The sequence below is a fragment of the Sinocyclocheilus anshuiensis genome, unplaced genomic scaffold, assembly GCF_001515605.1.
Source record: "Sinocyclocheilus anshuiensis isolate Anshui unplaced genomic scaffold, SAMN03320099.WGS_v1.1 scaffold1672, whole genome shotgun sequence".
Classification (NCBI taxonomy): domain Eukaryota; kingdom Metazoa; phylum Chordata; class Actinopteri; order Cypriniformes; family Cyprinidae; genus Sinocyclocheilus; species Sinocyclocheilus anshuiensis.
In genome coordinates, this window is record NW_015555812.1 from 130,573 (window position 1) to 143,581 (window position 13,009).

The following is a 13,009-nucleotide window of genomic DNA, read 5'->3' on the forward strand; positions in this document are numbered from 1 at the left end:
AGAACATAATATAGTGCAGCAGAGAATTAAAGTGCATAAGTTAAAGTACCACCCAGGACAGCTGTCAAGGGATAGTAGTGCAAGGCTAGCTAGCTTTTGTTAGCCCCACAAAATCCACACCACACTGCAAGTGAAACTTGAAATCATCAGAAACCATTTTAAACATGTTAGCTAGCCAAGTTACATTAAAAAGAACATACCTGATATGAAGTGATCACTGCACAAGCGAAATCCATTGCTTGATGGCTCCCATCGCTCGGTTTTGCTGTGTTGGTTAGCACATTTTATTGCAGTGAACCATTTTGGCCGTCTATCGGGATCCTTTGGAATACGATAAAATGATTTCCCCTTTGCTTTCCCCCACCTGTTCTGGCATCCTGGCGCACAGCAGCTGTCCACCATGTTATAGTAAGTAAGGTTTGTAAGGTCTAAACAGTTTTAAATTATTGTTCGACCACTGTCGATATGAATGCTAAGTTACAGCTACTCTAGCGCTCTCCTGATGGCCTGCCAAAATGGCGGAGTTTAGATTGCATGACGTCAACCTCCGGAGCTCTATAAAGAGGACGTTCAAATGTGCGTGTTAATTAATCAGCGTATCGATCTGGATGATCTCGCCTCCCAGTGAAACTCCTTTTCCAAATCTCTACACACTTGACGCTTTCGGATCTTGAAAGAGCACACGTGTTGTTTTAGATAACTATTTTACAGTTCACAGACTCACAGGCACTTCCTATTCACAGTGAAAAAGCAGAAGACCGCAGTCACGTGGGAGTGGTCATGTGAGAGGCGCGAATTATTAAAATGCATTTTTTAAATTCACGATCAATAACATTAAATAAGAAATTAACAGGAAATTAATGTTTTGTTTCGATGCTAGTTAGAGACCCTTTATATTGAGAAGGCAGCAATGCATGCTAAATATATTTTTGGTTACACATTTTTATGACACATCATTTAAGATTGTTGTTTTTTAAAGAACAAACATTGGCAGATTTGTCACACTGGAAATGGCCATCTCTGTTAGTCCTCACAGACTCTCTGTCTTTTAACTGATAGTTAACATAAACATTTTATTTCCCAAATTAAACCAGAAATCCACTTTTTTGAAAATGAAACTTCTGTTGTGCTTGAAACAAGTTCCAAATGCAATGGCAAACACATAAACAGCACTTTCTATTCAGTAAATCTGAAATCCAGTTAACTTAAGCAGTTTATAGCTACGGTTTGTGGTTTGGCTTCCCTTCCATGTAGATAAATAAAATATTTATTATGATATAATAACTCTTGTATAATAATAATAACATCATCATCAACAACAACAACAACAACAACAACAACAACAACAACAACAACAACAATAATAATACATAAAAGGGGCAAGTTTTTTTTTTTAAAGAATATAATTAAAATAGAGAGTACTAGAGTTAGAGGGTCAAATAAAGATGGAAGAGATGTGTTTTTAGCCAATTCTTGAAGCTGCTCGGATTGAGTTGGGCAGGTCATACCACCAGGAGGGAACATTTCATGTAAAAGTCCGTGAAAGTGATTTTGTGCCTCTTTGGGATGGCACAATAATGTTGCAGAACGCAAGCTTCTAGAGGGCACATAAGTCTGAAGTAATAAATTTAGGCAAAGGGGTGCAGAGCCTGTGGTGGTTTTCTAGGCGAACATTAATGCCTTGAATTTTATGCGAGCAGTTATTGGTAGCCAGTGCAAATTGATAAACAGAGGTGTGACGTGCATTCTTTTCGGCTCATTAAAAAATTATCTAATAATAATAATAATAATCTAATAATAATAACAACAATAATAATATTTATAATCATAATAAGCCTCTTTTTTTCCCAAGAGCTCCGATCTTGAAATACGTTGCAATACTTTAATGACTAATATTTTTTTATAATTTTTAATTATTATTTTTATTTAAGACATGTTATCACATTTGTAAAATGAAATGTATATATATTTATGAGGTGATGCATAAAAATAAGAGGATAAAATCAAAAATTTATTTTAAATGTCACATGTGGTCTACACTGAGCACTGGATCTACATTATTAATGCTGTAGCAGACCCTGTGTCCGTCTTTAAGGGATCTGGTTTCTCTGGGTTCAGTGAGAAAGGCACACATGACTCAGGCTGGGGCCCTTCAGCTGACAGGTATCAGATTTAACCACCCTTTCTTTGCCAGGAACATCAGAGGGTCAAAGAGAGAGGTGCTTGATAGGGACAAGACAAGCAAAGGAGAGAAAGTGGCATGAATTGGAAGCATGTAAAACTATCAGGGGTGTATGATAATTAGGGCTTTTACATTGAGTGAACAACTCAGACATTTTTCCATTGCATTGATCGTATTGTTTTGGTGTCAGACTTTAGCCCCCAGCCTCACAAATTTTAACTAAAAGAAAGACCATGCACACCTCAAGATATAAGTGGTACAGTCCACAACTGAGGAACACCTGTTGCTTCGGGAGGATTCTTTTCGTGTGACATGGGAATGAGTTTGTGGGGAGGGGGTTATAAGCAAAGTTTGTGACCCCTTTGGCATGTGTTCCAAAATAGAAAGGGATTTTTAAGCTATGAAAAGCTGGACAATATAAACAGAGGTGTGACGTGCGTTCTTTTCGGCTCATTAAAAAATTATCTAATAATAATAATAATAATCTAATAATAATAACAACAATAATAATATTTATAATCATAATAAGCCTCTTTTTTTCCCAAGAGCTCCGATCTTGAAATACGTTGCAATACTTTAATGACTAATATTTTTTTATAATTTTTAATTATTATTTTTATTTAAGACATGTTATCACATTTGTAAAATGAAATGTATATATATTTATGAGGTGATGCATAAAAATAAGAGGATAAAATCAAAAATTTATTTTAAATGTCACATGTGGTCTACACTGAGCACTGGATCTACATTATTAATGCTGTAGCAGACCCTGTGTCCGTCTTTAAGGGATCTGGTTTCTCTGGGTTCAGTGAGAAAGGCACACATGACTCAGGCTGGGGCCCTTCAGCTGACAGGTATCAGATTTAACCACCCTTTCTTTGCCAGGAACATCAGAGGGTCAAAGAGAGAGGTGCTTGATAGGGACAAGACAAGCAAAGGAGAGAAAGTGGCATGAATTGGAAGCATGTAAAACTATCAGGGGTGTATGATAATTAGGGCTTTTACATTGAGTGAACAACTCAGACATTTTTCCATTGCATTGATCGTATTGTTTTGGTGTCAGACTTTAGCCCCCAGCCTCACAAATTTTAACTAAAAGAAAGACCATGCACACCTCAAGATATAAGTGGTACAGTCCACAACTGAGGAACACCTGTTGCTTCGGGAGGATTCTTTTCGTGTGACATGGGAATGAGTTTGTGGGGAGGGGGTTATAAGCAAAGTTTGTGACCCCTTTGGCATGTGTTCCAAAATAGAAAGGGATTTTTAAGCTATGAAAAGCTGGACAATAGAGACTAGGTCAGCCCAGCTGACCACTCTTGGCCAATGCTGTTGGGTTCCAAACCAACAGGCTGGGTATCTGGACTCTCTTGACCCAGCTAATCACGTGGTGGAAACTGAACCAACAAAGTGAATCTTTGAAAATCTCAAACCATACATTCAAATAATACTTTCAGCTTATTAGTGAGGATATACAGAATGTCTAACAGTGCATTAATGTTTAACTTTATAGTAATTAGTCTCAGTTCTGCACAAAATGTAATGTGTCTTTCTCTTTAGGTCTGTGCAAAGACATAAAAAATAATAAAACTGAACTAAAGCAAACTTCATGCAAGCCATGCTACGGTACCCTTACTCTTTTACGCAATGACACATAAGGACAATTTGTGCGTCGACAAACCAACCTTGTAGGACTGGAGCTAATGGAAAGTCTAGTCACTGTTGCTACACTTTTCACATAGATCTAAACCCCTCCCCTCCGCCTCAGCCCAAACTTCAAAAATAAATGCGGGTGGAGAGTGTGTGAGCATGTGTCCCCATGCCCTCCTCTTCAAACCTCATGTGTCACAGAGAAAATTATAGACACTGGAGTAACACTTGAGCCTAGATCCATATTCTATACTTTTTTGTCTAGCTCTTGTCTATGTGTGTGTTTAAAAGGACCAATTAAATTCACAGATCAGTGCTTTGGAATAATACTGTTTGGAGAAGACTTGCGAGACAGGACCAAAACTTTGAGTCTCGCAAGCTCAGCGTCATGCCGGCTGGGTTTCAGCAGCTGGGAGGGGAGGTAATGAAAATATATATTATGTATTATGTATGTTAGATAGTGTGATCTGCGATACACTCTGATGATGACTGTTTAACTTGAATCTTTAAAATATAAACATTTTAATCCCAATTTTTAATTGCTTATAATTAAAACAAAAGTATGTTTATGTTTACAGTAATGGCTGTGCTGTTAAAAACCTAAAATAATAGATTGTGAGAATGTGTCTGATTAAATATTACATTCACATTCAGATGTGCGGCTTCTGTCAGTTCTGGTAAGATGATAAAGTTGTCCCAAAATATTGCGATCCAGCGAGAGTATTAAATGGCAATAAAGTCAACATTGCAGTTGGAGGAAGTATGTAAATGGTCACATGTTTCAAGGTCAAATCTTTGCTTTTAAATGACCTAGATGTACTTAGTAAAGCATTGCAGTCACACAGTGGACTTTAAATTATAAATTGTAACTAGCTGAATACCGATACTTAATCATACCATTACAGTAATCATGACCCTGAGACACCACTAATTGCCAACCTCAACAATATTGTTATTATGCCAGTATGTGTAAAGACCTCATTTAACGTTTTGTATATATTTGCAAAAGTACAGTACACATCTAGACATGATAAGCAAGCCTTGGACTATTATTAATCTTACGAGTTGAATCATCCCTTGCACCCAAAGAGCACCGAGACAAGGAACCTATACCCCGTGCAGCACTTCTTTTGCATTCTTTACTTCGAGAAATATATGTTGCATTTACATCTCGTAACAAAAAAAGAGTAGTTTTTAAAAATGTATTTAGCTGAAACTGAAAAATAAAAATGCTTTGCAGACATACTGTCTCTCTTGACATTGTTTTCATGTATCATTACAAAACACATTGTAGCCGAATCTCAAAATAGCTGGGTCATGCCAGGAAAAAAAAACAAAAAAAGTTAACTCTAAAAATGGCAAGATCATAAAGAGACATCAGAAAATTAATTTATTACTATTTTCCATCTTATTGGGACACATATAATACAACTTGATTGTTTTTTTTTTTCAAAACATGACTTTTAATTTTGATTTTAATGTTCGTATCCCACAGGATACGTTGCCAGTTTGGGGGTATAAATTAACTGAAAACAGAACACTTGTTTATCAATGCTTGTTACAACATGGTTGTAATTCCTGAACACTTTGGAACAGGGCCGTTTCTAGGCATAGGCGAGCTAGGCGGTCGCCTAGGGCGCCACCAGCTGAAGGGGCGCCAATGAGCGCACGTACTGGCACTTTTAGCAGGGTTGTGATAAAGAGTGGCACGGTCACCCTGAAATATGACTGCCGCCCCCACTGGATCCCCCAACATTATTGGGCTAGAGTACTGTCAATCTGACGATGCCTGTATGCCACTAGATCAGAGTGCTGTCAATTGCTAATAGGGATTTCGCCTAGGGCGTCAAATTGGCTAGAAACGGCCCTGCTTTGGAATACAGACCTAAGGTTGGTCTCTTTTTAAAGAAGACACATAGCAGATTATTGCTGAAGTGAAAGCATTTAAAAAAAACAAAGTATAAAAAAGTTATAGAAGTTTAAGTTTGCAGTAAAGATAATGCAGTATACTATTTATTTTTCAATTGTATATCAAATAAATACTTTATAAAATATGTTGCGCTTCAAATTGCTATAAAATGTAAGCCATATGTCTAACCAAGTTATGTTCCAAATTTGAAGTTGATATCACCAAAATTGTGGTTCCTGTGAGATTTTGTTTGGGCACTATACCAAAAATAACCACTGGGTGACACCCAAACTCTATTTAATTCTTACATAATAATACAGGCGGCCATGCAGTTTTAAATGCTGCCCATGAGCTAAACAAAGAATGTATGAACAAAGTAAATATATCTAAATATTCACAACAAACACCCTTTCAACATGTAACCAAGAAATGAGACCTACACTTTCCCTGCCTCTCTCCACAGCCTCTCAAATGTTTGTATGCCACAGGATACGTTGCCAGTTTTAGGGTTAATTTAGTTTGTTTCTTTTTTGTCATTATAAAAAAAATGAAAATATGAGCAACAAATGTTTTTTATTTATTTTGTATAGAATTAATTTAGATATGCACATTATAAGATTTTCAAACATACACACACACACACACACACACATATATATATATATATATATATATACTGTATGTGTATATATATATATATATATATATACACACATACACACACACAGCATTTGGTTAGAGAGGTGTGTTTGACACTTCTAATTAGTAGTGTCAGCAGATATAAACAAGAAAGGGATCTGCTTTGTGCTACGCTGCTGTCACTCAGTGAAAAGACAGGTGTGTGTCCCATGCTGCTAATGCCACATGAACCACAAAGACATAGGAACAGACTGAACCATTTACCTCTAAACACATGACAGACAGAACAGATCAAAATAAGTATAAAGCTTAAAAAGCTGCAATCCTTAATTAAAAATGAAGATAGAGTAATCAGATGCATATTTTGCTTTCAACATTTCAAGTTTTTAACATATTGCTGTAAAGACATTGTTGTCTATGACTTAATGTTTGCGTTGTATGCTCAGGTTAAGGCAATTATGTCCCTGAGGGTCTGCATAGCCATCCAGTTAACAAGATCACCATCAATATCTCTCTTACATGTTTATCTACAACAATTCTAAATATATATTTACATTTTAGTCAAATGTATAAATATAGAATTACAATATTTATCAATATAAAATACATATTTATAATAATAAATAGACAGGTCTGAGGATGACAGTATTGCTGTAATAACCTCCTTTTTTGTAACTGTTACATTACAGATTTGTATCTGTTTCATTTTGATATTTGGCTATATTTGAATAGTTCCATTTGTACATTAGTTAACATGAACTAACAATAAAAATACTTTTAAAGCATGTATTAATCATAGTGAATGTTAATTTCAACATTTACTAACATTAAAATCAAAAGTTCTGTCTATTAATATTTAATGGGCCTGAGCTTTTAGAAATTTTTATTAAATAAGGTTACCAAAGATTAATAAATACTGCAGCATATCTATTGCTCATTTATAGTTAATGTTAATGTCAGTTAAATTGCTCTGCTTCAATGGACTTATGATATTGCAGTTATAAACGTTGTACATTTTGGTGTCCTGCAGAAAATAACTGGAACCCTCGCACTGTCAGTGTTTACTGCTGTTCTGGGTTCCCTTCAATTTGGCTACAACATTGGAGTCACCAATGCTCCACAGAAGGTAATAATTCATCTATACTTAAATCAGTTGCTCATAGATATTTTGGACATATTATAACTGTATTGTTAAAGCTTAATTACGAAACAGCTGGATATGTTGTCTAAATGATTGTGACTATATTTATGAACAGTGACCTAATATTTAAAGTATTTAAATACCGGTATATATTATGTTTTAATATTCAGCTATGATCATTTCAAGTGCATCTACAGTCCCTCAAAATCATTTTTATACCATTTAAATTATTTTTTAAATTTAACTCCAATGTGTCATTATAAGCTTCCAAAGTGTGAAAACATTTGTTTACCTCTTACAATGTACAGCAAATCAAGAACATCTAATTCTAGAGTGTGCTTTGAGGGCACATGGGAGAGCCAAAATTTAGATGTGACATTTCCACAGATGAAACCAAAATAACATACAGCTTATGCTTATGTTATTGTTTCATCTACTAAAGGTCACATTTTGGAAATCTCTCTGTTCTTGTGCCAGGACAAATATATACAGTACTATGCTTTACCATCACAGGAATAAATTACATTTCAAATTCAATTTTTTTTATTTGTAATAATATTCACAGTATTACTGTTTTTCTGTATTTTTGATCAGTTAAATGCAGCCTCAGTAATGGTAAGGCAAAAAAATTCAAAAACATCTCTCAAAAATATTTTTTTATATCTTTCTGACCCCCAAATGTCTGAATAATAGTGTATGTAAACCCCAAATGTGCTCCAACTCTTTTTCCCATAAATTCAATTAGTTGTGAGTAATAAATGAGTAATTTTACATTTGTAATCATGTACATCTCAAAAATTGCATTGGTCTGTGCCTCAGATTCAGCACAGCTGAAGCCCTTTCTCCTGCGTTAGAAAACAAGTCTAGGCATTTGCATTCAGATGTGATAAAGATATTTTCTGTCATGAGGGTGAAAAGTAATATACAAAACATAAAATTAACTAATGCTGTAGCATAAGAATTTGAATGTGATATGGGGCTGAATTTTTCCTAGGAGTACTAATGTCTCATCATGTCACCCTCTTCTGGTCTTCCCTTGTTTCTCCATCTCTCTGACCTCAGATCATTGAACAGGACTATAACTCAACATGGATGGAAAGATACGCAGAACCAATCCCTCCACAAACTCTGACATCTCTGTGGTCACTCTCTGTTGCCATCTTCTCCATTGGGGGCATGCTGTCCTCCTTCTCTGTGGGAATCCTCTCAGAGTTCTTTGGCAGGTCAGCTCTATATTGACTTTTTATTATATATGAAACTGAATGTAACTAAAAACAAATAATGTTCGGACTTAAGATTGAAACGGTACTTGAATATTGTGGCGCATCAATGATAATGATCAGCATTCGTATGTTTCTTATTTATTGACTGATTGTAAAACCACTGCAAGACCATCATCAACTTCAAAGTATCGATAATATATTACAATATCTATTTTTATATATAGTGTAGTGATTAAATAAGAATGGGGATGGGGATGGGGATGGGCAAATGCAAACCATACCATTAAGTGAAAAAGTTTAAGAAAGGACTGGGTTACTGTTTATCTAATTAATCCAAAGTGATTTTAACTAATCTTACTATAGGGCAACTTTGTTGAAGGGCATAGTGGTGATACCGGCATTCAGATCTCCAGTTATGGGTTACAACAGCTATGTAGGTAATGATGACCTGTACTTAAGATTTCATGGACAGAGATGGCCACAGTGCTTTACTTTGTGATTGATTTTAGCTGGCATGCATAACATTGGGGTGGCACACCTGTACTCACCTACAGAACATCAGAAAATATACTGTCAGCAGAGGTGACAAAATGTCCTTTCAATATATGGAGGAAATGAATGGGATTTCTGTTCTGTTTCTTGAAATTGTCAAATCCAAAAGTTTCAATTTTGTTACATTGTTACAAACAGGTACATTATTTGATGTTCTCTGTTTATGCTAGGAGGAAAGCAATGCTTATCAATAACGTCCTTGCGTTTATTGGTGGAGGCCTGATGGGAATGTCCAAAATCAGCAGGTCGATTGAAATGATGATTTTAGGACGCTTTACCATTGGGGCATATTGCGGTAAGCATTCACTCTTTTTCTTACACACTACAAACAAGGTATCTAGGACATATTAAAGGGGTCATATGATGCTATTTTAAAGATCATTATTTTGTGTATTTGGTGTAACAGAACATGTTGACATGCTATAATGTTCAAAAAAACACATTATTTTTAAAATACTGTAAATTATTGTAGTTCCTCTATGCCCCGCCTCTCTCAAACGCATCGTTTTCTACAAAGCCCCTCCTTCCGACAAGCACAGTCTGCTCTGATTGGCCAGCTGACCCAGTGCATTGTGATTGGCCGAACACCACAAGCATGCGTCGGAAATGTAACACCCCTTTCCGTAATCGCAAGCTTCAGCTTTCAACATAAATGTAAAGACAGTACATAATGTCCTTAGTTTTACCATCAGTTCAAGCCCAAAAGGGGAACAGAGTCGCGTGACAGACACAGTGATGATGCTCGTATGTATTTGCAGTACACAAGCCAGGATTAAGAAAGCTGACTCCCCTGAGATGTGACCCTGTCTCTCTCTCACACACACACACAAAACGCGATACTCTACACGGTGCAAAACCCCACATTTGAACAGTCAATAGCAAATACTTAAACTATTAAGAAAACATACTTACAGTAGCTGATTCAACACACACGACGCGATACTCTACACGGCACACAACTCCGCATTTGAACAGTCAGTAGCAAATACTTAAACTATTAAGAAAACATACTTAGCTTATTCAGAATAAGCGCCAGATTGTCATAGCAAAGTCGTAATTTGACCCATTTTATTTAGAAATAGCCTTTGCACAGCCAACCTTGTAGGCTACTCTCCTAGGTTCACAAAACTGTCGTCCATAAAATGCGTTGCACAAATTTGAACATCTGGGTTGTCCTGTTCTGTTGTAAATAAATCTTAACTAATGATTCCTCATTGCATCTACTTTCGGAAGGCCAAATAAAGTGCTTTTGCTTTTGCACAGAAACACACAGCGGCTCTCTGACATGGCTGCATCAACACTACTGCGGTTCCTGAAACCACGCCTTCTTTCTTTGCATGAACATTTGGGCGGCATTACACAAATATTTCCACATCGTGACCCAGAGATGTGGGGGCGTGTTTGAATGAGGCGTTATAGCCCGATCTGGATCAGCCTTCTCTTTTAGATAGAATAAATCCTTTTGTGGGAGACTTTGAGCTTTGTAACTCTGCAGATCTTATACATGCACAAATAGCTACATGACACATTAAAGAAAAGGAAAAATAGAAATCGCATCATATGACCCCTTTAATGGTATTTAGGATATATTGTAGGATATACTAAAAGAGTACATTAAAGTTTATTTAATTACAGTTTATTCTTAAATATTCTTTCATCTGAAATTATTAATTTAGTTGAATTTCTTTTCTGTGATCAACTTTTTATTATGTTATAGAATCTACATACAAAAATACAAACAAACATTTGAATCCTTTTCTCCCCATGTAACCCTCCCACATACCCAAGGCGACCAAACCCTCCATTCCCTTCTCCCAATAATAACTTGAAAATATAAAATAGTGAATAGTGAAAATATAAAATCAAAATAGTGCAAAACAGAAACCAAATACAGTAACTGAAAGCATGAAACATAAGACATAGGCAGTGGTGGACAGTAACGGAGTAGTTTTACTTCGTTACTGTACTTAAGTACATTTTTCAAATATCTGTACTTTACTGGAGTAGTTTTATTTTGAGTAACTTTTACTTTTACTTCACTAAATTCCAAAGCATAAGATCGTACTTTTTACTTCACTACATTTCATAAAACATATCGTTACTCCTTATAATATATCACGTGCTCTTGATTTGTGTACTTCGTCCACCACTGGACATAGGTCTGACACCAGTTTTTGAGATTGCATCTATTCATGCTGAGATAGTCTTCTGAGAAGCTCCATGTAATCTTGCTACTGAAAGCTCCATATTTGCAATGCCCAGAAATGACTGCATCCAGTGAGTCCATACTAGAGAGTGTGGAGGATTCCAGCGCATCCAGCAGCGCAGAGCATTTTTTAGCAATCGTAAGTCCACAGAAAAACAACTTATTCTGAGTTAGAGAGAAAGTGCAAAGGGAATCATCAGTTAGAAGCAAAAGTCTCAGGCAACAAGCTACCTCCTAGTCCAAAATATCCTTCAAAGTTGTGGAAACCTGTCTCCAAAATTTGTTGACTTCAGGGCAGTCCCAAAACATATGCATATATGTACCTATGCATCCATTAGAAGGAGGTGGAAATCTTCATTAAATGATGCTTCCTGGGAGTGAGATACATCCTCTTAATCATCTTAAAATAAATCAACTGATGATTAGGATTTTTAGAGACATGTTTGAGATTTGCCCATATTGAATCCCAACATATGTTATTACTGTCCTCTGAGCCAGCCCCATTAATATCTCTGTACCAAATATCCTCAATTGGGAGCCTTTTATAAGAAGCCTCCAAAAACAACATATACAACAAAAAACCATACCGTGTATCCTCATATGAAGTAAGCAATTTATGTAAGGTGAGACAAGGAATACTAGAGCCCCAAGGGACCCCATATGCAAGCGTGGCAGACCTCAAACGCAGATAAAAGATTAAAAAAATGTGCCTGGTAAATTATATTTTGCTCATAAATGATTAAAGGACTGTAAACCACTGTCCCCCCAAACATCGGCCAAAACATTGATCACTTTATCACTCCAATCAGAGAAAACAAAAGTTTTATTGACTGAAAGAAGTTTGTGATTACGGAATAATAGGGAATGACAATTATGATAATTATGGGAAAACTGTGAGGCAGACCCCCAGATAGAAAGAAGATATGACATTACAGGACCAATACGTTGTTTCACATTCTTTAATGGAATGTTGCAATAGATCAAATCCTGTAATCTATATAGTAGAGCCAGATTAAATTAAATCGGCTGCCAAGATACATTCGAATCAGGATTCAGCCACACTGTGAGAGATAAACGCCCAATGATAAAGCTTAAAGTCAGGTATTGCAAATCCACCAACATCCCTGCAGTGCTGCAGTGTTGAATATTTTATATGGTTGGGGGGGGGACTTGTAAAGATAAAGGTAATGTTGACCAATGAGTCAACATTCTCAACACAATTATATATATATATATATATATATATATATACCCTGGAAATTTTTCAAAGCTATTGCATGTAGAGACGGAAAGATGTCCACACCCAAATATCTAAAACGTCTCAGGCTACTTATGTAACCATGGTTCCCTGAGTAGGGAACGAGACACTGCGTCCTCTAGGGGTCGCTATGGGGAATGCCTCGTCGTGACCCGTGTCTGAAGCATACATTGAAAAAACACCAGCTCGTTGGCCGGCGACAGCCATGACGTCACTACCGGTGCGACTATAGTATAAATAGGCGCT

At 36.3% G+C, this 13,009-nt stretch overlaps 1 protein-coding gene across 1 annotated transcript in view; it reads left to right on the forward strand.

Moving 5' to 3' along the window:
- The first annotated feature begins 4,015 nt into the window (after positions 1 to 4,015).
- Positions 4,016 to 13,009, forward strand: part of LOC107675145 (solute carrier family 2, facilitated glucose transporter member 4) — a 77,181-nt gene continuing 68,187 nt past the window's right edge. Inside the window, exons 1-4 of the mRNA XM_016469386.1 lie at positions 4,016 to 4,256; positions 7,414 to 7,509; positions 8,587 to 8,747; positions 9,470 to 9,594. Of these exons, the coding sequence (XP_016324872.1) occupies positions 4,224 to 4,256; positions 7,414 to 7,509; positions 8,587 to 8,747; positions 9,470 to 9,594 (415 nt within the window). The 5' untranslated portion in view covers positions 4,016 to 4,223. The remainder of the gene's footprint in view (positions 4,257 to 7,413; positions 7,510 to 8,586; positions 8,748 to 9,469; positions 9,595 to 13,009) is intronic.